This window comes from Saccopteryx bilineata, chromosome 9, assembly GCF_036850765.1.
Source record: "Saccopteryx bilineata isolate mSacBil1 chromosome 9, mSacBil1_pri_phased_curated, whole genome shotgun sequence".
Classification (NCBI taxonomy): Eukaryota; Metazoa; Chordata; class Mammalia; order Chiroptera; family Emballonuridae; genus Saccopteryx; species Saccopteryx bilineata.
The window spans coordinates 34,323,578-34,348,664 of NC_089498.1; the positions used below are offsets into that span (position 1 = coordinate 34,323,578).

The following is a 25,087-nucleotide window of genomic DNA, read 5'->3' on the forward strand; positions in this document are numbered from 1 at the left end:
ATTCTACATATAAGTGAGATCACACAGTATTTGTCTTTCTCTGACTTATTTCACTTAGCATAATACCCGTGTTATCCATGTCACAAATGGCAGGATTTTATTCTTTTTTTATGGCTGAATAATATCCCCTTGTACATATATATCACATTTTCTTTATCCACCTGGCCAACAGTGGACACTTAGTTTGTTTTCATGTCTTGGCTATTGTGAATAATGCTGCAGTGAACATGGGGGTGCAGGTATCTCTTTGAAATAATGATTTTATTTCCTTTGGATAAATACCCAGAAGTACAATTGCTGGATCATATGGTGGTTCTATTTTTAACTTTTTTTTTTTGTATTTTTTGTATTTTTCTGAAGCTGGAAACGGGGAGGCAGTCAGACAGACTCCCGCATGCGCCTGACCGGGATCCACCCAGCATGCTCACCAGGGGGCAATGCTCTGCCCACCAGGGGACGATACTCTGCCCATCCAGGGCGTCGCTCTGTCATGACCAGAGCCACTGTAGCGCCTGGGGCAGAGGCCAAGGAGCCATCCCCAGCGCCCGGGCCATCTTTTGCTCCAATGGAGCCTCGGCTGCGGAAGGGGAAGAGAGAGACAGAGAGGAAGGAGAGGGGGAGGGGTGGAGAAGCAGATGGGCACCTCTCCTGTGTGCCCTGGCCAGGAATCGAACCCGGGACTTCCGCACGCCAGGCTGATGCTCTACCACTGAGCCAACCGGCCAGGTCCTCTATTTTTAACTTTTTGAGGAACCTCCATACTGTTTTCTGTAGTGGCTGTACCAGTTTACATCCCCACTATAGGAAAATGGCCTGAGAATGGAATGTTGCCTTGAACAGATATTATTCATGTGGACTTAAGAATGCTGGGTCCCTGACATGATTGTCTGCACAAGAAGCTTCTGCACTCTATTTACCAGTTTCTAGCTCCCCCAAGTACGTGCTTACAAGCAAGCTTTCCCTGATGTACCAGAGAATGATGACCTCGTGTCCTGAAGCTTTATGATAAGTAGGTAAAGAAGACAGATATATACGATGGGGACTCGCATATTGAGGCTCTCAGTCCATGAGGCTGGGAGACCCCTTCTCCCATCTTTTCTGCATCTTGTGTCTGTGCTTCCTTCAAGTTTTGTGGCGCCTTACACTCTGGACTATCCTTGACAGAGCTGGTCTCTGCACCCCATCAACAGTGTACAGGGTTTTCTTTTTCTACATCTTTGCCAGCATTTGTTAGCTCTTATCTTTGTGATAATAGTCATGCTAACAGAATTGAGGTGATATCTTGTGGTTTTGAAGGGTCATCTTTTAGACTCAGCCCACCACTGAAGTCTGTCCAATCTTTTTTGGGTCCCGATTATGGCATTCTCTGAGTTCACTATCTCTCTGGCTGTATGTCCTCCATGTTCTCCATCAACATGTCATTTGCATTGAAATCTGAGTCATTATTGAGGGTGTAGGATAGAGCCTGGACTGGAGTCCTTTGCCCATTAGCAATAGAGACATCTTTTGAAGTTCACTGTGGGTAAGGCAGCTCACGCACCATATTTCATTGAATTTGAGACATCATCAGTTGTAAGATTTACCTTTTTTTTTTTTAATTAATTTATTTATTTATTCATTTTTAGAGAAGAGAGAGAGGGAGAGAGAGGAGAGAAAGACAGAGAGAGAGAAGGGGGAGGAGCTGGAAGCATCAACTCCCATATGTGCCTTGACCAGGCAAGCCCAGGGTTTCGAACCGGCAACCTCAGCATTTCCAGGTTGACACTTTATCCACTGCGCCACCACAGGTCAGGCAGATTTACCATTTTATTTTATGCACTCTGAAGAAAGATCAAACGTTTCTATTTAAACTAGCCCACAATGCTTTCTTTTCACTTAGAATTTTTATTTTGTATTGAAAGAACTCCTTTAGAATCACTTAGACATATATTATCAAGTATCACTCTTGTCCATAATAAAGAGGAAAGTGTTAGAAGAATAAATTTTTTTTTATAATTTTATTTTTTTTAATGGGGCGACATCAATAAATCAGGTTACATATATTCAAAGATCAACAAGTCCAGGTTATCTTGTCTTTCAATTATGTTGCATACCCATGACCCAAAGTCAGATTGTCCTCTGTCACCTTCTATCTAGTTTTCTTTGTGCCCCTCCCCCTCCCCCTTTCCCTCTCCCTTTCCCCCCTCCCCCCGTAACCACCACACTCTTATCAATGTCTCTTAGTTTCACTTTTATGTCCCACCGACGTATGGAATAATGCAGTTCCTGGTTTTTTCTGATTTACTTATTTCACTTCGTATAATGTTATCAAGATCCCACCATTTTGCTGTAAATGATCCGATGTCATCATTTCTTATGGCTGAGTAGTATTCCATAGTGTATATGTGCCACATCTTCTTTATCCAGTCATCTATTGATGGGCTTTTTGGTTGTTTCCATGTCCTGGCCACTATGAACAATGCTGCAATGAACATGGGGCTGTATGTGTCTTTAAGTATCAATGTTTCTGAGTTTTTGGGGTATATACCCAGTAGAGGGATTGCTGGGTCATAAGGTAGTTCTATTTTCAGTTTTTTGAGGAACCACCATACTTTCTTCCATAATGGTTGTACTACTTTACATTCCCACCAACAGTGGATGAGGGTTCCTTTTTCTCCACAGCCTCTCCAACACTTGCTATTACCTGTCTTGTTGATAATAGCTAATCTAACAGGTGTGAGGTGGTATCTCATTGCAGTTTTGATTTGCATTTCTCTAATAACTAAAGAAGATGAGCATCTTTTCATATATCTGTTGGCCATTTGTACTTCCTCCTGGGAGAAGTGTCTGTTCATGTCCTCTTCCCATTTTTTTATTGGATTGTTTGTTTGTTGTTGAGTTTTATGAGTTCTTTGTATATTTTGGATATTAGGCCCTTATCTGAGCTGTTGTTTGAAAATATCATTTCCCATTTAGTTGGCTTTCTGTTTATTTTGTTATCAGTTTCTCTTGCTGAGCAAAAACTTCTTAGTCTGATGTAGTCCCATTCATTAATTTTTGCCTAGAAGAATAAATTGATTAAAGCACTTCTAAAACTTCTTTACATTCAGAGAGACCCATTCTTCTGAAGTTGTCTCAGAGCCATCCAAGTCCTTGGGTAAAATACCATTGTCTTTGCCATCAACATGCTCTTTATGGAGTGCTCCCTCCATTTCCCTTTGAGGAGGAGGTGTTACCAAGAGAGGGGCCTAAGGGGGAGGGGCATGTTTGCTTCCTGAGTTGGATGGTGATTACATAGAATATTCACTTTGAGGGAATTCATTGAGTGATGTGGTTATGATTTATGTACTTTCAAAACTTTATTTTATTTTTTTGTATTTTTCTGAAGTTAGAAGCAGGGAGGCAGGCAGACAGACTCCCACATGTGCTCAACCAGGATCCACCTGGTATGCCCACCAGGGGATGATGCTCTGCCCATCTGGGGTGTTGCTCTGTTGTAACTGGAGCCATTCTAGCCCCTGAGGCCGAGGCCACGGAGCCATCCTCAGCTCCCAGGCCAACTTTGCTCCAGTGGAGCCTTGGCTACAGGAGGGGGAGAGAGAGATAGAGGGAAAGGAGGGAGGGGGAAGGGTGAAGAAGCAGATGGGCGCTTCTCCTTTGTGCCCTGTCCAGGAATCGAACTCGGGACTTCCACATGCCGAGCCAATGCTCTACAGCTGAGCCAACCAGCCAGGGCCTGATTTATGTACTTTTTGAATTTTTTTTTTTTTATTAGCCATGGAGAGAGAGGGGGACAGACAGACAGGAAGGGAGAGATATGAGAAGCATCAGCTCATGGTTGCAGCACCTTGGGCTGCAACCCAAGGTTGCAGCACCAGCGACCTTGGGCTCAAGATAGCAACCAGAGGATCATGTCTATGACCATGTGCTCAAGTTGGCGACCCTGTGCTCAAGCTAGTAGCCTGTGCTCAAGCTGGATGAGCCCCACACTCAAGCCGGCAACCTCAGGGTTTTCAAACCTTATCCTCAGCATCCCAGGTCGATGCTCTATCCACTGCACCACCACCTGGTCAGGCAAATACTTTTTGAATTTATTTTTAATTGCTTAAAAAAAGAGAGCCCACCCTTGCCTCCAGACAATGACAACTTTATCATGATAGGCCTGGCAGGGAGCAATGATAAGGCACATTCAATTTCAGAGATCTTAAAATGGAGGAAAAGACCACCCCAAAGTATATACTTCAGGGTAATCAAATCCAGTATTTATAAATCCGTCTAATTTCACAGCATTCAGGCCATGTTTTCTGCCCTGTCCTCAAAGCTGTCAGGCATCGTCAGGTACCGTGCTAACACCCCATGCACTCCTTCCACAGTACCCCTTTATCGATCAGCCTGTAAGACACGCTACAGCGCCAGAGCGTAGTCTGACATCAGGTTCTAACCTCAGTCCTCACCGCTTCCCCTCCGCGGTGCCCACAGGGCCAGCTGTTAGCAACCTCTTTCTAGGTACTCCCTGACATGCCTATCTCCCCAAATCTATTTCAGAGTCAGCCGTCTTCCTCTTTGAAATGAGTTTTACATCTGCCCTCTCTCACCTCTCCCCACCTGTTACCTTCTCTTCCTTAGAAATGAGGGGCCATGATTCAGAGACTTGCTCTGTAAAGGCTTTGAGTCTAACTCATCGCTGTGGTGGCCACATGCTCAATTCCAGTCTCCTTGACCAGTGTGGACTCAGCCCCGATTCAAATCCCCAGCCCGGTGCCTTGTGCAGAGCGTTGGGATAGTCTGTGCTTACTCTTCTGGGAGCAGCTCCTCTCTGCTCCCCACACTCTCGTCATTGTTGGCAGTGCAGCTGAGCCCTTCTCTGCTCTCAAAGTAGTTCTGTGCTGGGTATGTGCTCTGGTTCACGGTCACCAAGTCCACTTCTAACCTGGACTCTCCTGGGAGCTACAGCCAATCAGTTTCACCTGTCCACATGCAGGTATGTCCCAGCAGGCACCTGGAACCCAGGGAGCTGGGGGTTGTGTTGTCATGGATGCCATGAGGGTCCTGAACGTGGGTCCTGAACTGCCACAGACACCCTGTTCTCCCCAGACCCCCCACCCTGTGCTACTTCAGGTCAGGGATGTCACTGGGAGGCCACTTCTTTACATTTTGGCATCAGAAATCTTTTGAATGCTTTGGAACTCCCTGTTTCAGGTTTAAGACAAGAGGGTGTTTGAGTTATTCTCGAGGCCACTCTGCAGTGGTAATTCGTTACCTTCCACAAACTGGAGAGAGGGGCATGCCGCTTCACAGCCCACCCTGGGGGAGCGGCAGGGTTTTGCTGTGGAGGGCTCTCTGGGGACGCTTTCCTCCCACCTCCACATACAGCGACAGATCCCGACTTCAGGGAGCTGTCGCTCAGCAGTCCTCCCTGACAGTAGCCTTGCTCTTGGGTGTGGTCTTGCACTTTCTGAGCCACCACCTCCCCCAGCCCTGGTGCCTCCTTTGCTGGTGCTCATTGCCTGATCACATAGTTACTTGTCTTATTCTCCTTACTAGGTGCGCACTCTTTAAAGACAGCCTGTCAATTACCCTTCTTTGCATAGTGCTTTGCACACAGCACCTACACAGAAAACAAGTTTGTGTTTCAGCTGAACTGTTGAATAATTTTTCTTTGCCTTGTGCCTTATGTGGGAAGTTCATCGAGGTCAGAAACTATGTGGGTGGTCTCTCATGCAGCCTAGCAGAATGGCTGAGGGGCAGGGCTTACACACTTTGTTGACTGAAAGATCAATAAGTGACCCTACAGTTTTTTCTTCTTTGGGTTACAAATATATTGGCAGTGCAGCGTTTTTTCCGACTGTTTTTTCTTAAGCTGCTCTCCCCCTTCTCTGAGCACCAAGGGCAATGAGAGGAAGTGTGTGGTGATGATTAGGCAGGGGCGAGCCAGCTGACTTTGCAAACTAACAGCGGAGGTGGAGGAAGCAGCCTGTGGCCATGGAGATTACCTTTGAACCCTGACCTGTGAGTTTTCAACCACAGACATTCACTGAGCAACGCCTGTGAGCTTGGCACTGTTCTGGACCTGAGAATCTTATAGTGAAGGAGACAGACAAGGCTACTGACTCCCAGGGAACTTCCACTGGGGGAGCATGGTCCTAAGGTCATTAATCCTGGACCATGAAGAGGTGCAGCCAACTGGAGACTAGCCCTGACGCTCAGGAGTACTATTCTCCTGCCAGATGCTGGTCCATACATACTCCCATGTGCAGGGTTCTCTTTCAAGCCAGCTGCCATAGGAAGGCCATCCTGTGTGGGACCCAGGTGCCTGCACACGGTGGTGGAGGGGGGTGTGGAGCTGCCACCATCCTTGTCCTCACTGGGCAGTGCTCCTCACAGGAAGCCCATGCAGCTGCCGAAGATGCTGCTGCTGTTCTAGCTCAGGGAATGAGTCAGCCTCTTCAGGGTTTCCAGCAGGGCAGCCTGCCCCGCTGGGAGCCTCAGCACGTGGCTCCTGTTTGGATGATCAGATCAGAATGTTGGCACTTCAGGTGCTCCTCAGAGAAAGCAGCCATGAACAATCTGTGACCCGGTGCTTGCCAAAAGTGCTTTGGGACATCTGCTATTTGAGGGGGACAGACCCCGTGGGCATGTCCAGGTGTGTGGCGCTCCATCCCTGCATCACTAGGGGGCTCTTACTTCACCTGCTAGTAGCATGCTCCGGCCAGATGTCTACCTGTACCGAATTGATTTAATGGATACCTTCAGATTTTGGGAAAGTCATTTAAAAAAAATGTATGTTCCAACATCTTTCTCTTTTACAGAACCTTGTTAAGAGACTTTCATACTAATTAGTGTCTTTTCATATGAGGACCTTTTTGAAAAATTCATTTTTAAATTCAGTGTCTGAAAAAAAGTTAGCCTGCAGATGAATTTGTCAGAATGAAAAGAATTTTATGACCTAGTACGATTCCCATTTTTGTTCTGGCTGCCAGGAAACACTGCTGTATTCACTGCCCAACTGCAGTGACGGGTTTCTGTGATTCCACTGGCCGGCAAGTCGCCCTCGATCCTATGTCTGAGTAGCTGCTCGAACACACTGATATCTGAAAGGACACCCATGACATTTCTTCTTATTTAACATTGGAACGACTGTTGCTTCATAGCCCCAATGCCCAAAAGTCAGTCCCTGGTACCAGCCAGAAACTGATGAGCGGATTTGTTTGTCAGGAGCTTTATTCGGGCTGAGCTGTGCAGCCCCCAGCAGAGGCAGATCTAAGTCCTTGTTGTGGTCTCAGAGCGTGAGAGGTTCTGAACAACAGGAAGCAGCTTTTTTTTTTTTTTTTTTTTTAGAGCCTGGGCTCGTGCTGCGGTCTGGCTGGGACAGTGGAGGGCCAGGCTGTGCAGGAGGGTTTCTGGGCGTCCTCACCATAGCCCGCCCCAGCTCTGACTAGTGACTGCAGGGGGGTTGGGGCGTCCGGGGGTGCTGAGTGGGCTGAACAAATGCAGACGGAGCTGCAAGAGGAGACTGTGCCGCCGCCGCTGCGCTGCTGCTGCTGCTGCTGCTAATTATTTGTGGCAGGCTGGGAGGGAGGAAGGGTGGGGGATGCAGAGCCGTTCCCATACTGTGATTCCTCTATTCCACCAGGGAGGGCAGGGACTGGTGCAGTGGAGCTGAGGACTGAACCTCGATAATGTACATTTCCGTCCATCGTGTTCACAGCACTGTCCTTACAGGGTGGTTGCATTCAGCAGCCTGTTGAAAGCCGTCTCTTCCTTCTTCTCCTCCTCCTTTCCTCCAGCTAGTTCAGTGAGGCACGATTTTCCTGGAAACTGTTCACTATTAGAGCTGAACAGAAGCAGATAACAGAAGCAGTCTTCTAGCAATTGACCAAGTTCAGTTATCTCAGAGACCAGAAATCTAAGCCCAGGGTCTGTTTGCCCTAATTCCTACAGCCAAACCAGGCTGACTGCTGACCTCTGTTACGTCAATTGGAAACATAATGTTCTTCAGGGGACCAGAGAACTCTATTCAGTGGGTGCCCGCATGTTTGTAGATGTCACAAGAGGGATAGCCTCTGGCTAGGTGCAAAGCAAAAATTCGGATTTCTCTTGGCATTAATGGAAAAAAATTTTTTTTGCCTATTGGCAAAGACTAGAAAGGAATACACAGAAACAGAGATGGGATTGTAGGATCAAGAGGTCTTTCTTCCTCTTTTCTATTTCCAGATCTCCCTCTGATGATCTGTTCCTAATAAAGGGAAATAAAAGCTAAATGATCTCCACAGGGACGAAGACCCTGCAGTCGGGTTGGAGGCTCAAGTGGCAGAGAAGGGATTTGTTGGGTGTGGGCCCTGGGCCTTCTTTCTAAGCCTGAGACTCCCAAGCTTTCACAGCCCCTTAGTGTCTCAGTCACTTTTTTCCCTGGCACCCTAAACTAAAACAAATATTAAACAATTTGAGGTCCTGCCTGGTTGGCTCAGCGGTAGAGCATCAGCCTGGCATGTGGAAGTCCCGGATTCAATTCCTGGTCAGGGCACACAGGAGAAGCACCCATCTGCTTCTCCACCCCTCCCCCTCTCCTTCCTCTCTGTCTCTCTCTTCCCTTCCTGCAGCCAAAGCTCCATTGGAGCAAAGTTGGCCCGGGCGCTGATGATGGCTCCATGGCCTTTTCACCTCAGGCACTAAAAAAATGGCTCCAGTTGTAATGGAGCGACGCCCCAGATGGGCAGAGCATCGCCCACTGCTGGGCTTGCTGGATAGATCCCAGTGGGGCTCTGTGAGAGTCTGTCTTTCTGCCTCCCTGCTTCTCACTTCAGAAAAATACAAAAAAAAAAAACCAAACACAATTTTAACAACTTTATGTGTATTTATGTCCTAACAATATATTAGCTGTTGGTATTAGTTTCCTATGACTGCTTTAAAACAAACAAACAAACAAACAGAAAATGACTTTGGCTTACAGCATTTACTATTTTACAGTTTTGGAAGGCAAAAGTTCAAAATCAGTCTAACTGGGCTAACATCAAGGTGTCGGCAGGGCTGGGTCCTTCTGGAAACTCCAGAGGAGAATCTTATTCCTTGGTCTTTTTCAGCTTCTGGGGCCACCTGCATCCCTTGGCTTGTGTACCTTTTTCCACCTTCACCGCCAGCCTCATAGCATCACCCCATCTCCTCTGACTCTGACCCTCCAGCTTCCCTTTTTTAGGCCTTTTGTGAATATGTTGGGCCCACCCAGGTAATCTGGGATCATCTCCCTATCTCAAGGCCCTGAGTTTAATCATATCTGCAAAGTCCTGTTGTGGAGCCACTATTCCAGCGGTTCTAAACCTTTCTAATGCCGTGACCCCGCAATACAGTTCCTCATGTTGCGGTGACCTCAAACCAAAAAATAATTTTGGTGGCTACTTCGTATCTGTAATATATGCATTATGTATTTTCTTTTTTTTTTTTTTTTTGTATTTTTCTGAAGCTGGAAACGGGGAGAGACAGTCAGACAGACTCCCGCATGCGCCCGACCGGGATCCACCCGGCACGCCCACCAGGGGCAATGCTCTGCCCACCAGGGGGCGATGCTCTGCCCCTCCGGGGCATCGCTCTGCCGCGACCAGAGCCACTCTAGTGCCTGGGGCAGAGGCCAAGGAGCCATCCCCAGCGCCCGGGCCATCTTTTGCTCCAATGGAGCCTCGGCTGCGGAAGGGGAAGAGAGAGACAGAGAGGAAGGAGGGGGGTGGGGTGGAGAAGCAAATGGGCGCTTCTCCTATGTGCCCTGGCCAGGAATCGAACCTGGGTCCCCCGCACGCCAGGCCGACGCTCTACTGCTGAGCCAACCGGCCAGGGCCATGTATTTTTTTTTTTTTTTTTTGTATTTTTCTGAAGCTGGAAATGGGGAGGCAGTCAGACAGACTCCCGCATGCGCCCGACCGGGATCCATCCGGCACGTCCACCAGGGGGCAATGCTCTGCCCATCCGGGGTGTTGCTCTGTCGTGATCAGAGCCACTCTAGCGCCTGGGGCGGAGGCCAAGGAGCTATCCCCAGCGCCCGGGCCATCTTTTGCTCCAATGGAGCCTCGGCTGCGGAAGGGGAAGAGAGAGACAGAGAGGAAGGAGAGGGAGAGGGGTGGAGAAGCAGATGGGCGCTTCTCCTGTGTGCCCTGGCTGGGAATCGAACCCAGGACTCCTGCACGCCAGGCCGACGCTCTACCACTGAGCCAACTGGCCAGGGCCACTATGTATTTTCTGATGGCTTTAGGCGACCCCTGTGTTTTGGTCGTTCGACCCCCACCAGGGTCACGATCCACAGTCTACTACACCTTTTAAAAAATATTCTTTTTCATTCTTAAACAACCACAATTGTGGCCCTGGCGAGTTGGCTCGGTGGTAGAGCATTGGCCTGGTGTGTGGATGTTCTGGGTTTGAGTCCCACTCAGGGCACACAGGAGAAGCAACTATCTGCTTCTCCTCCTCCCCTCCCCTCCCCTCCCCTCCTCTCCTCTCCTCTCCTCTCCTCGTCTCGCTCAGTCCCTCCTGCAGTCATGGCTCCATTGGAGTTAGTTGGCCCTGGGTGCTGAGGATGGCTCCATGGCCTCTGCCTCAGTGCTAAGAAGACCTTGGTTGCTAAGCAACAGAGCAACACCCCAGACCAGCAGAGCATCACCCCCTAGTGGGCTTGCCCAGTGGATCCCAGTCTGGGTGCATGCATGTAGGAGTCTGTCTCTCTGCCTCCCCTCCTCTCACTAAAAAGAAATAATAATAATACATAATTGCTAACGGGACAGGCACAGCTGTTGGGTTCAGCACAAATTCTAATCCTTGGAATCAGGTCAGACATGGCCACTCTGCTTTCCTCTCTTACATTGATTTTTGTGCCATGCTTGCTTTTTTTTTTTTTTTTTTAACAGAGAGAGAGTCATAGAGAGGGATTGACAGACAGGAACGGAGAGATGAGAAGCATCAATCATCAGTTTTTCATTGCAACACCTTAGTTGTTCATTGATTGCTTTCTCATATGTGCCTTGATCGTGGGCCTTCAGCAGACTGAGTGACCCCCTTGCTCGAGCCAGCGACGTTGGGTCCAAGCTGGTGAGCTTTGCTTAAACCAGATGAGCCTGCACTCAAGCGGGCGACCTCGGGGTCTTGAACCTGGGTCCTCCGCATCCCAGTCCGATGCTCTATCCCCTGCGCTACCGCCTTGTCAGGCCATGCTTGCTTTTTATTATGGTAAACTGCTAAAAATCCAGCTTCACAAAGATATGGTATCTGAAGGAATGCAGCGTGATCTTAATGGTGAAACTGTTTGAGCTAGTAGTTTGCTTTGTGTCCAGCAAGTGTCAAGTTATTACCGTGTTTCTCTCAAAAAAATGGAAATATCCCATGGCACCCCTGTGACTTTGCTCAGGTGTCTGGGTGCCCAGGCCCAGTTTGAGAACCGCTTAGGTGAGAAGCATCCCCGCTGAACTGGGCCTCATATGGTGAGGGCTGGCGTTCCCCCTTGGCCTGGCTGTCTCCTCTCATCCTGGGCAGAGTCCAGCTAAGACATCCAGCTAAGAAGATGCCATCAGACCAGAAGCCCTGGCCCCACTCCTGGATGAGCTCAGGCTCACCAGCCCCATTAGCCGGTCACGTTGACCCTTCCCTTCTATCACAGGTCATGCGGAGTCATGATCTTCAGGACGCCTGTGGTCACAACCACAGAGGAAGAACAGACTTACTTTTCTTGGGTTCTTTGGGCATGTTTCCTGAAAGACATTTACTGAAAAGCCCTAGAGGGCACTCAATTGACCGGTTGCTGCATTAGTCAAAGAAGGCTGTACGAATGAAGGATGGTGCCCACATCCCGGGAGCGAATCGTCCTCCAAGGGTTAAATCCCAGTGTTAGCATGAGTCTGGTGACTGTGGAGAAAGAGTTATTAATACTCTACTCCCCACCCAAGACCTTCACCTTCTCTCTGTTTGGAGAAGACCTTGGCATGAGTGCGGATGGAGCTGCCGTGTTATGAACCAGGGTCTCAGGGTAGAGGGTCTTTTACTATAGTAATTCACGTTTGGTAGGGGTGTGCCGTTCTTCAGAAGTTCACTGGCCCTCTACCGCACTTAGGCAAAGCAAGATAGGTTTTCTGTGGGTAGTTGGCTCACTGCTTTACGTGAGGCCCCAGCGGATGACATTTAAGATGTGGTTGAAGAGATGTCAAAATATAGCAGAAGTTCAGGCAGCATCTCAAGGGACCTTTGACCTCCAGTCCTGAACAGTAGGTGATCCTGCTGTCCACCCACTTGCCAAGTGACCCCACACAGCCATACACCTCTCTCCTCCAGCCCCAGACTTCTCATGTCTAAAGTGGGAGTAAATTTGCAGTACTGCCCTAGCAGCTTGATGGAGTGATAAAAAATGAACCATTTTTACGTATTTTTGTGCCTTAGGAAGCATCAACCATTCTGATAATATCAACCTCCATTTCTTTTTTTAGCCATGTCACGTTGTCACGGAGTCTTGTTCAGCTCTCCCCCCTAAGCCTCCCTATGTGTGCTTCTGAGACCTTCCGTGTGTGAGTCATTTATCTTGCTAATAATCCCAATGATCGGGGCAAACAGAAATTCACATGCACGTTTTCCGAAAATAGGAAACCAATAGAGATTTTAAAATGATTCTTCCAGTCTGACTGACTGGAGCTGAAACTCAGGGAAGAAGAGGTTGCTTTTCCTTTATGTGGGCCTGTCATCAGGTAAAGTAATGAAACCAGATGCCTTCGTCAGATGCAGGGATGAGGGGGTGTTCTGATTCTCTAAAGACACTGGCCCCCGGATCCCAGTCTCCTCGTCTGCAGAGTGTACCTACCCTGCCTTGCACAGTGCCCTGCACTTAAACCGGAGCGAAACAAACAGATCAGAGTTCGGGACTGAGGATATGGCAGTGTTTTGACCTTACAGGTAAAACTAAGGTGCAGATGTAAAACCCGCCAAGTATACATGGCCACAGTACAGACTTTGGGGGAGATAATTCAGCAATACCATCATAGCCTTCATAGCGTGCAAACCTCTGACCCTGCAACTCCACTTCTAAAAGTGTATCCTCGGGTGCATCAGGAAGGTGGCTATACCAGCAGCGTGGTGCATCAGGAAGGTGGCTATACCAGCAGCGTGGTGCATCAGGAAGGTGGCTATACCAGCAGCGTGGTGCATCAGGAAGGTGGCTATACCAGCAGCGTGGTGCATCAGGAAGGTGGCTATACCAGCAGCGTGGTGCATCAGGAAGGTGGCTATACTCAGGAGCGCAGGCTTTGCAGGTGATCTGTGTTTTGATTCCATGCTTCATTACTTCTGAGCTGGGTGTTGGAGGCCTCCCCACTTCACCTCTCCAGCCTTGATTTACTGATGGTGTGAGATGGGAGACGAGCCAGGTAGACAGGAACATGAGCCCATGTGTGTATGCGTGCTGGTCCAGTAAGATTTGGTAGCCTTTTCTTCTTGTGGGAGAAATAGCATGTCTGATAGTTCTTGGGAACAGTAAAAAATACAGAGTTGCCTGAGGTTAATGGCAAGGGGCAGAGTTACAGCAAGTTCTGGATCCTCCCCCAGAGAACCTCATCTGATTGCCTCAGGCCAGCTTGCTAGGGAAGTCCTACCTCTGGTTGCTCAGGGGTGTTGGGGAAATCAGAGTTTGAGCAAAGCCTTGGGGATGTGGCTGAGCAGCGGTAGGAAGGCAATCTCCTTCCGAGTCCCTGCTGCAGCTGGGCCTGCTGTGGCGGGAAAGGCTGGGTGGGAGGAGGGGCTGCAGGAGGTCAGGAAACCTCCCACCAGAATGTGATTGCCGGCCCCTGTGCCCCCCTCCTGTTCTCCACAGCTGCCTGTGCTCAATTCCTCCCATGGCTGCCCAGCGCCCTTAGAATGCGTTCCAGGCTCCCACCATGCGGACAAGCCCTCCCCGCACATCTGGCCCAGCCCACCTGGCCAACCTCTTCTCTGGAGCAGCTGCTCTCCACTTCATCTACCTTCCCAGTTCCTGAACTTTCCAAAGTCATCACCGCCTAGGCCTCTATACAGGCTGTTCCCACTGCCCAGACCACTCTCCTCTGCTCAGCAGACCCTCAAGTCTTCCCAGCTGATCTTCCGTCTCAGCGCAGACGCCCGCCTTCCTAACCCCTAATCCAAAGAAGCCACTTGCCCCAGCACTCTCAGGGATCCTTGAGACTGTCTCTCGGTTTTTATCTTATTAACTATCTCTTACCCTCCCCCTGCCCCCCAAAACACACACACGCACGCGCACACACACACACACACCAGATGCTCCATACGGCCTTGCTCATAGCTGTGTTCCCAGCTCTGTGCACAGTAGTATATGGTTGGTAGAAACTTCATAAGGTTTAGGGAATAAATTATAAAAGTACAATTGTGGGAAAATTTATTCTGCTACTAGTCTGTAGAAAAGCATTTTTAAATCCACACTCTGGAATTGCAAAGATTCGCTGTGATTTAAAAACCCTGAGACTCAGAGTCTGGATCTACAGGGGTGTCGGTCCCCACTGGGCTCCCCTCTGGCTTGCCCAACACTTGAGGTGTGTGATCCTAGTGTACTCAGAGTGACCATCACCTTGTCCTGCACAGAGGCCCATAATTACATTTCCTTCCTAGAGGAAAAGTGTGGGATGGCTTCCAAGGCCCTCAGCACGAATGGCCCCTTCACCCTGCTGCTGGGTCTATGAATAAGCTTGGCGTCCCTGCCCTCTTCCCCAAGAGATGTGAGATGCCCGGGCTAAGGGGGCCCAGAGACCGCGCTATGAGATGACAGTGCACAAGGCCCCAGAGCCCCAGTGCTGCAGCCCACAGTGCCCTCACGGTGCTCAGGTCTGGGCCCCCACTTGGTGCCTTTCCGTCTCACTGTGTCCCCTCCTTCCTGAGACCATAGAGGAGGCTTCTGGGAAAGGATGACTCACTGCACTCCCAGAATTTTCTGGCGAGGAAGGCGCTGGGAGAGCTTCTCATTAGCCTCAGGCTGGACCAGAAATAGCCACAATAATTCAGTCTGCTCTTGAACTTGTGCTGTGGGGATTCTGCTTTGGTAAATAAAAACAGCCCCTCTGTCCATTGAAATGTTTCGAGGTACTTGTTTCCTTTTTCATGTGAATTTTTGTTTATGGCAAACTGCATTGTTGTGATAAAGAACAAAATAAAAAGGGAAATTGCCTCCATGCCAGCCCCAGGCTACACTTCTCTCTTCTTCTCCAGTCCTTTTTCCTATGTGTACACAATTGTAATTGCAGTAACATTAAAGCTCATTCACAAAGGATGACACACAGTAGGATTAAGTAATTATTTGTTGACTATAAGATATTTTGTTTACTTAATTATAAAGCGAAGGTTCACTGATGTTCTAATTGTTTTCTAATTGCATATACACCGATTGTGATTGCATCAATTCTTTTAGGATTTATTTGCCCTTTTACTATATTTAGATTTTTACCCCCAATTAATCAGGATTAGAAATGCTGCTGCAGTTGAGCATTTTTCTTCACCTGTTTTTGAGTGTTTTGAATTATTTTCTTAGGATAAATTCTAAGCATTTAAATTTCTGGGTCAGAGGAGAAATAAGAATTATAGAAACTGCTTTCTAAAGTTTTTATCCCTGTTACCAGGATTGTTTGAGAATATTGGTTTTATCATAACCTAGTCAGCATTTGGGTTATTTTTAAATTTTTGCTAATTTAGTAGTATAAGATGGTACCTAGTTGTTTTAACTTGCCTTTCTAGATATGTGGTTATTAGTATGGGTTAAAAAATTGTCTAAGCATTTAATAATGGTGTTTCCTCTCGTGTGCCTTACCTATTTGAGTAGAGTTTATATATTATAGATTTTAGTATATCTGATAGAATATAGATTTTTTTATGGTTGGATTTGGGTGAATTTATAATATTGATTGACTCAATTTTCCTATCACAGTGACTGCAAACATTTTCCTAGTGTGTGATTTTTTTTTTCATTTTACTATCAGGTGTGTTATTCTAGATGTGACTTCTGTTCCTTAGAGTCTGGGAACACGATTACTAGAAGGACCTCAGAGCTCTAGCCTGGCCACGATGTCTCAGATGGGGAGGCCCAGCCCAGAGAGCAGAGGCCAGGGCTCACTGAGGGCTGGTGAAGCAGGACCCAGGGCGACCCGACCCCAGCCTGCCTCTCCCAGCCGCAGGCCCTCTGAGTGGCAGTGTGCTCCTGTCTGAGCCCCTGAGAGCCCCGGGTGCTCTCCTGACCCAGAAAGTTCTTTTACACTGGGGCTTGTGCATCTCTTTTTTGAACCAAAGCAAGCTTTATAGAACTCTATAAGGGTGTGCTGTTGCCACTTTGATGACAAGGAACCAGCCATCCTTTCTTTCAGACTCAGGGCATTTAAAAATACCATTTAAAAATATCCTGGGCTAGGGAATTTGGAGAAACCCATAATCGATTTAAGAACACGAAGCTCCAAACCGGCAGTAAATGCAGTTTTGATATTGAATTACGCTCAGAAGATGCATTAGTTCATCAATATCAGCAGCTGTCTGCCCTGTGCGACCCTAGATATTTGGGTCTGCAAAAAGGGAGGAGAGGGATGTGCCCCCGGCTTGCGATAGGCTCCTGCCTGGAGGAGTTTTGGCAGTCCGAGGGCCTCTACTTCCTGCTTCACTGTCTGCCCCTCCTCACGGGGAAGGGAGGGCCCAGACTGGCAGGTGACTCCCGAACTGGCTGTCAGGAGACCTGGTTTAAAAGCAAAGATGCTGTTCCCAGCTCTGCTGCTACGTAGCCTGTGTCATCATCTCTCTTAGAGCATGTTCACGGTCAGGTCTGGTCTTCATTCAGCAGACATACAGTGAGCACTTACTTAGTCAAGATTCGGTGCTGGCCACTTGGATTGCTACAAAGGTGGCTAAGATCTTCTCCACCCTCCAGGGGTTATACTTTAGTAAGATAAACAGAAATACTAATATCTACCTGTCAAACAAACAGAATTATAAATGAATGTAAGTAAAGTGCCAGGGTCCACAGAGGACTCGGTAAGTAAATTCTTTTCAGTAGGATTGGAGGGAAGCTTCTCAGAAGAGCTAGTACTACACCAAGCCTTGAGGGGTAGTTAGAATTCCGGCTGGGGATGAGGGAAGAAGATAGAAGAGAAGGAAGAGGATGCCCAGCCTAAGTAACAGGAGGACAGACACCAGAAGGCAAATGTCATTTTCCACCATGGCTATAGAGCAGGGAGAAGGGTGAAAAGGAGAGGCTGGGTGCAGGTGGCTGATGACGCTTAGAAATCATTGGAGGGTTTGAGAGAGATGATGAGAAAGGACATATACCTGAAGCCTATGAAGGTTCTGGGTCTTGAGTGAAAGAATGCTAAGAAAGGAGACCAGGAGCCCTGGCCGGATAGCTTGATTAATGGTTGGAGCATTGTCGCAACGCACAGAGGTTGCGGTTCGATCCCCAGTCAGGGCGCATACAGGAATAGGTCAATGTCCTCCCTTCCTCTCTTGCTAAAATCAATAAAATAAATATTAAAAAGAAAGAAAGAGGGAGGGAGGGAGGGAGGGAGGGAGGGAGGGAGGAAGGAAGGAAGGAAGGAAGGAAGGAAGGAAGGAAGGAAGGAAGGAAGGAAGGAAGGAAGCCAGCCCAGGCCTAGGAGGTGAGGGGCCCATGTGCTTAGCAGAAAGAAGCCTCTTTTCTTGATGCGCCTGACGACAACTATTTATTTTCCTTAGCTGTTGACCCCAGTGGCAGTGGGCCGCAGGTGTGTCTCTAGTGACTGATTCCAGCCTGGGTCAGACTTTTTACTTATTGGCCTCAGGCTGGTAGGTGGAGTGGGGAGAGGGCCGACAGATGTGGCCCTCTTGAAGCCTGTTTGCTTAGTTTGGAGAAAGCCTGATTGTTGGTATTTATTTTTTCATTTATTCAACAAATACTTATTGAGTGCCTACCATATACACACCAGGTGTTTAACAGTAAAGCAGACAGGAGGAACATGACAGTAGTGTAGAAATGTCCCAAATTCTGGAAGTTTGGAGCCTCTTCTCTTTACACGGAATTGGATACCTAATTCATTCATTAAGCCTGGCTTCTCAGTGCTGAATTTCCTTGACACAAGGAGAAATTGCTGTCCTGCTGATCATGTTTATGTGCTTCCATCCCAGATGCCTTAGAGTCACGTGAGCTTCCCCAGAGGTCTCATTCCTGGTGACCAGAAGTTGCCAAGCAAGTCACATGTGCTTAGCAAGCTCCCACTTGGTCTCCAGCTCCCACTGACACTCCTGGGAATCCAGTCCTCCAGCCTCCGCACCTGGCATCCTCCTTGGCAGCCCACCTGAGCTATGGAGGCCCCAGAGGTCCCCGTGGGCTCGCTGATTGACTTTGAGACTGAGCCATCCACCTCCTCACCTGTGGAGGAGCTGCCACCAAAGCTGCAGGATGGGGACAGCTCCCAGGGCGACGGCGCATCAGAGAGTGAGACCACGGAGTCGGCAGACAGCGAGAACGACATGGGCGAGTCGCCATCACAGCCGTCCTGGGACCAGTACCGCCGCTCCTCCTCCAACGAGTCCTTCTCTTCCAACCAGAGCACGGAGTCAGCCCAGGACGAGGAGGCCCTGGAGCTCAGGGAGTTCATGCGCAGCTACGTGGAGAAGATCTTCTCCGGAGGGTAAGCCCCCAGGCCTCCCTGCTCTCAGCTCTTTCCCTGAGCAGAGCGTCACCTGGGCCAGGTCTTCCAGCCCCTCGCTGGCCAGGGATGGGTCTCCCCACTGGTTCACACCCCACCCTAGGTTGCACATAGAACCAGTTGGGGAATTTTTTCCCTTTCTTGCCTCCTACCACTGCTTTGCCCATCCCACTGATACCCTGACCTCATCACTGCTGAATCCAGGAGGACTCTAGTCCCAGTATCCGAGCACTTTCAGGTTCGCTCTGCATTGGCATTCCATGTCAGAGTCATGCTTGGCTAGGGGGCCACAGTTATTAGCTGGCATTAAACTTAGGGGCAATATAAGGCAAGAAGGTTTCAGTGACCCACGCTCCTGTGGTGCTCATGGGCAGCTGAGCCTTAAGTGGCTGCTAGGATGGGGACTCTTCCTCGTCCACTCTTTCTTTCACGGTTCTTGAAGAGGGGAGTAAGGAGCATTGACAACTGGAGCAGCAGGAAGCAGAGGTGGGATTTAGAATGTAGGTGAGAGGAGTAGGGAATCTGTGGATAGGCTTCTAGCTCTCCCACCCTCATGCGTTAGTATCTCAACTAAGGGCAAGGGGAGGCGCACAAACCCAAATTTGCGGTGACAAGTATTGATTGGTGGTCACAGCAACATGTTTAGGGCTGAAGGTCTTGCTACTTAGACTCTCTATAGACCTGAATTATCAGCATCACTGGGAGCTTGTTAGAAATGCAGTCTTTCCTGATCAGTGGTGGCACAGTGGATAGAGTGTCAACCTGGGATGCTGAAGTCCCAGGCTTGAAACCCTGAGGTCGCAGGCTTGAGCCCAGGCTTGCCAACTTGAGCACAGGGTCACTGGTTTGAGCATGGGATCATCCACATGACTCCAAGGTTGTTGGCTTGAGCCCAAGGTTGCTGGCTTAAGCAAGGGTCACTGGCTCAGCTGGAGCCCCTGTCAAGGCTCATATGAGAAAGCAATAAATCAACAGCTAAAATGACGCAACTATGAGTTGATGTTTCTCTCTCCCCCCCAATGCTTCCTCTCTAAAAAAAAAGAAAGAAAGAAAGAAAGAAAGAAAGAAAGAAAGAAAGAAAGAAAGAAAGAAAGAAAAAGAAATGCAGGCCCTGGCCAGTTGGCTCAGTGATAGAGCGTTGGCTTGGCATGCAGGAGTCCCAGGTTCGATTCCCAGCCAGGGCACACAGGAGAAGCGCCCATCTGCTTCTCCACCCCTCCCCCTCTCCTTCCTCTCTGTCTCTCTCTTCCCCTCCCGCAGCCAAGGCTCCACTGGAGCAAAGTTGGCCCGGGCGCTGAGGATGGCTCTGTGGCCTCTGCCTCAGGCGCTAGAATGGCTCTGATTGTGGCAGAGCGACGCCCCGTGATGGGCAGAGCATCGCCCCCTGGTGGGCATGCCGGGTGGATCCCGGTCAGGCGCATGCAGGAGTCTGGCTGGCTGCCTCCCCGTTTCTAGCTTCGGAGGAATACAAAGAAGAAAAAAAAAAAAAAAAAAAAAAAAAAAGAAAGAAAGAAAAGCAGTGTTGAGCCACACTCAACCACACTGAGCCTGGGGGCTGAGTCTGAATCTGCCTTTTTTTCTTCAAGAAGAAGGGAGAGAGCCTGACCAGGTGGTGGCGCAGTGGATAGAGCATCGGACTGGGATGCAGAAGACCCAGGTTCGAGACCCCAAGGTCGCTGGCTTGAACAAGGGGTTGCTCGGTCAAGGCACATATGAGAAAGCAATCAAAGAATAACTAAGGTGTTGCAATGAAAAACTGATGATTGATGCTTCTCATCTCTCTCTGTTCCTGTCTGTCTGTCCCTATCTATCCCTCTCTCTGACTCTCTCTCTCTGTCCCCGTAAAAAAAAAAAAAAAAAGAAGGGAGAGAGAGAGAAAGAAGTGTCAGCTCCTACTCCACTTAGTTGTGCCACTGATTGCTTCTCATATGTGCCCTGACCGGTGCTCAAGCCAGCAACCCCATGGTCAAAGAGGTGACCTTGGCACTCCAGAGCAAGGTTCTTTCCACTGCGCCACTGACCAGGGCTGAATCGGCCCTTTAATAAGGCCTCTCCACTACTCACGTGTTACAATCTGAGGCGCTCTGGAAGAGGGGGCATTTTTAATTGTCATTAAAACATTAAGAATTTCTGCCTGTTGACACTCTGCAAAGAATATATTCATTTCTAGCGTGATTTAAATCTCTTGTTTATAACCTGGCCAAGTTAGTTTCTGCTTTTTTCAGGTGTGCCTGTTTTCTCTGCAGTTCAATAAAGGGACATTTTGAATGATTATTCAACTATTGACTATCCAAAAATGCACGTATGTTTGAATTTGAATGCATTCTGGGAGAGCCGTAGATGCGGCTTCCAGCTTATTCTGTTTGACTAACACTGACATTAGTCAGCTTCCTCTGAGCACACTCCATTAATGAAAAGGGGAGAAATCCCAGAGCTTGTCTGTTTGCTGGGAAGGCTGGTCTCTGTTTGTGGCATCCAGTGGGCAATATGGAACAGGGACACTGGGTTGCATGCATTTTCAAGAGCATTTGAAATATCGCTGCAAATGGCTGGCAAATTGTCATATTTCCTCTGGTGTTTGGTGATAAGTGAGACCAAGGTCTTTTCTACAAAACCTTAAATGAATGAAATATTGCATGAACCAATTGATCTTCAGCCCCTGCTCCATTTTTGTAGTCATTCAATTTGGTGTAGAGTATTAGACCCCTATGAAGAGTGACCAGAAGTGGTTTGAGATTAGTGAGCACTTTGTCCACCCCAGAGGTGGTGATTCCCCTGCAGTCTCCACCCCTCACACACGGGGTGAGTAGAGGTGAGCAGACTGGCTTTCAGAAGCCCAAAGGAACAAGCAACCACGCCCTCCTTCTGATTAGTGGGAGGTGCCATCAGACACGTGTCCTACTGAGACAGGCTTTCTTGAATTCAGTGGGTGGATCCTTGCTGGCCTCATCACCAAAGATCAGTGAGATGAGCTAGAGAACCAATCCCTCAAAGGCAGGAAGACAAGGGAGAAGGAACATGGGCTTTGGAGCCAGGAAGCCTGGATGGAGCCCCTGTTTGCTCCTCAGCTGTGTCTGATCCTCCAAGCCAGTCTCCTCCCCTTTGCAATAGGTGGGAGTTACCCAGAGGGTAAGATGACCTGATGTAGGTCAGGCAGCTGTACTCAGCTAGGATGCAAATACTTATTAGTTCCTCTCTTTCTTCTTCTGCCATAACCTCTGCTATTTTTTTCAGAGAGGATTTGGACCAGGAGGAGAAAGCCAAGTTTGGGGAGTACTGCAGCAGTGAAAGTGGAAAAGGCCGGGAGTGGTTTGCCCGATACGTGAGCGCCCAGGTAACGGGGGGGTGCTTGGAGGAGTGCCCAGCAAGGGGAGGCGATGGGAGGGGCTGCCCATGGTAGCATTCTCCCTTCCTTTTCAATTCCTCCGCTCAGAAGAAAAGGGTCAAGGGAAATGACCCAACAGGAAAAATAAGGTATCACTTATCTCAAGATGTTCTGAGAGGGCCTGTTTAGAATAGTGGGAAGTGGTCAGTGGCTTGTTCGGAGGCCGCACAGGAAAGGAATGAGTGAGCAGACTGGCCTGTCCACGCATGAAATTTCAGAAATGTTAGTTTTCTAAAGGCAGGCCCGTGGGTATGTCCATGTGTATTTTATTAAATAACCTATAATATTCAGGTTATTTTTTGTTTTGTTTTTGAGAGAAAGAAAGAGAGAGGGACAGACAGACAGCAAGGGAGAGAGATAAGAAGTATCAACTCATAGCTGCAGCACTTTAGTTGTTCATTGATGGCTTTCTCATATGTACCTTACCAGGGGCTCCAGTTGAGCCAGTGACCCCTTGCTCAAGCCAGCAACTTTGGGTTTCAAACCAGCGACCTTTGGGCTTAAGCCACCAACCGTGGGGTCATGTCTATTAGCCCACGCTCAAGCCAGCAAGCCCGCACTCAAGCTGGTGAGCCTGCACTCAAGCCGGCGACCTTGGGGTTTCAAACTTGGGTCTTCTGCATCCCAGGTTGACACACTATCCACTGTGCCACCACCTGCTCAGGCTGATATTCAATTTTTCTTAAAATATTTTCAAGCCAGTGACAGCCTATAAGTTCAGAAAATAATTAAGTTTTGTAAATATCCAGTAGGGTTTTTTTTTCCTGTACAGTGGCTCAAGTGCTTAATTTTTAAATTTTTTTTTTACCACAAATAATTTATTCTTCAAAGAAAAATTAGAAAATACAGGTAAGCAAAAATAGAAAAACTACTCATAAATCTACAATCCAGAAATAGCCAGTGTTGTCATTGTGGGGTTCTGTGCCCCCATACTTTTTTGTGTGTGAGATTCCTAGTTTTTAAAATCTTATAAGGCACCCTGCCTGGATAGCTCAGTTGGTTAGCATCGTCCAGAAGTGCAGAGGTTGTGGGATCGAACCCCGGTCAGGGCTCAATATTCCTGTTTCACACATGGTCACTCACTTGTGCACTCTCTCTCTCTAAAATCAATAAATAAAATAAAAAAATAAAATAAAATTTCATAAGGCGATACAGGAATACATCTGCCAGTGCTCCAGAGAGCTCTGGGCATGTGCGGGGGTCCTGGTTTCTGTAGAGCAGAGGAGGCTGTCATGGTCCTGGACTCTTATCCCAGATGCCTCGGGAGATGCTCACCCGGTCGCCCATGGCCTCTCTGGGCTGCAGTGTGCCTCTGCCACCTGGCTGCCCCGTGACGTGTCCTCCCTCTTCCCGGACAGCGCTGCAATTCCAAGTGTGTCTCAGAGCCGACCTTCTACCGCCTGGTGCAGTCTTTCGCGGTGGTTCTGTTCGAGTAAGTACTGCTGTTGCTCGGCGCCTCTGTCCTCAGGAACTCGTCTTCGTTCCCTTCCTGCCCCACAACAACCCAGCTGTGTGGAGCAGCCACACAAGTCATCAGCTCACAGTGACTGTGATGCACCCAGCGTCAGCTGAAAGGAGAAGTCGTGCGCAGAATCCCGTGGGAGGGAGCTAGTGAGAATCCTTACCTGGCAGTAGGGATGAGAGGACCGCAGCTGGTGTGAGTAAATTCCTCCACTTGGGTTGTCAGGACAGGCTGTGATTACACACAGTTGGCCTTACCCTCCTCCAGCAGAGATCTGGAATTTTCTTGATTTCCTGTTGTGAAGTCTTCACACTGGGTAACCACCCACTTAATGATAGGGTAGGATGACATAGTGTGCTCTGAGTAAGAATTGCACTGCTGGGGCCTTTTATCTCAAAGACGTCTGTAGACAGTGTGGGGCGGTGGGCAGGGCCCTCCTGCCTCTGTGTAGCTGTGGGAGGCAGGACACAGGGCTCATGGGCTGCCCTGCTGAAGCCCCATGGCTCTAGGGCTGCCAGATCCACTTCAGACATCATGGACTTGCATCAGAGCAGGTGACATGTCCTCCAAATTATGACTCCAAGAGATGCATTTAAACCTGGGGAAAGCCTTGCAGTGGCTTTAATGATCCAGGTAGCTGAGGCAGACTGTGGGTGGGAAAGGAAGGGGCTGACTTGACCATCCTTGCGTTCCCCTTCCCCTCATCACCTCGGTGTGGCCTCAAAGCAGGTCCTGGCCCCGTAGCTTATACCATGGCCACCTCTCTGTCCCCATGTCCATTTTATGCTTCCCTTCCTTCTTGTAACAGAAATGGAGCTCTTCTCTTGACTCCTAATTCCCCTGTGTATTGGTGTCTCCGCACCTGTTCCGCCACAAATATGGGGCATGCATGTCCTGGCGGAAAGTGACCGAAAGAGCCGAGGATCTGTGTGTTTCAGCCCCACTCCCTGCTGTGTGCCTGTGGGTCACTCCCCTAACTGGGCCAAGGGGGGTTATCTTTGTTGCCCCTCCTAAGTAGCATCTGGGGATGGGGTATTAATTTAGGCACATTGGTAAAGTATTTTGGTCTTGTTTCATGAACTTACAGTGGGAAAATCGGGTGGGATGGTCACTTAGCCAGTCAGCCCTCTTCTCGTTGCAGATGTCATCAGATGGACGACTTTGGGCCCGCCAAGAACCTCATGACTATGTGCTTCACTTACTACCACATTGGTAAGACACAGAGCGGGCTCACGCAGAGGGCAAACTCGGAAACTCAAGACTTGCCAACTTATAACATGGCATCAACAGAGTATTTCTTCCCCATGAAAGGCAAAGCTGTGGGCCTTCCAGAAAACAAGGAAAGCTGATGCTGGGGAGGGAATGAGCAAGGAGTGAGATTCCTGAAATAGGAGGAGATGTGGTCTGTACTGTGGGTCAGGTCATTGGCCGTGTCCACAGCACGAGGGAAGCCGCCCAGCCGTTAGGGAGTGAGAAAATAAGTGCATTCTGCAGACATCCGTGGCAGGCACAAGAATTGCTGACGTAAGGTCATCAGTTCTAAGTTTTAGCAAAACACAACACGGTTGGCTGCTGAAGGAAGGTGAGAGGAGCAGGCTGGGATTG

At 48.8% G+C, this 25,087-nt stretch overlaps 1 protein-coding gene across 4 annotated transcripts in view; it reads left to right on the forward strand.

Annotated features, from left to right (window-relative positions):
* The window catches only part of KIAA0513 (KIAA0513 ortholog), a 69,794-nt gene that overhangs the window by 27,532 nt on the left and 17,175 nt on the right, over positions 1–25,087 (forward strand). For all 4 annotated transcript variants that reach the window (XM_066241997.1, XM_066242000.1, XM_066241998.1 and 1 more), the window contains 4 exons: positions 18,112–18,617; positions 21,870–21,969; positions 23,379–23,452; positions 24,624–24,694. In XM_066241997.1, coding sequence (XP_066098094.1) covers positions 18,289–18,617; positions 21,870–21,969; positions 23,379–23,452; positions 24,624–24,694 — 574 coding nt within the window. In that variant the 5' untranslated portion in view covers positions 18,112–18,288. The remainder of the gene's footprint in view (positions 1–18,111; positions 18,618–21,869; positions 21,970–23,378; positions 23,453–24,623; positions 24,695–25,087) is intronic.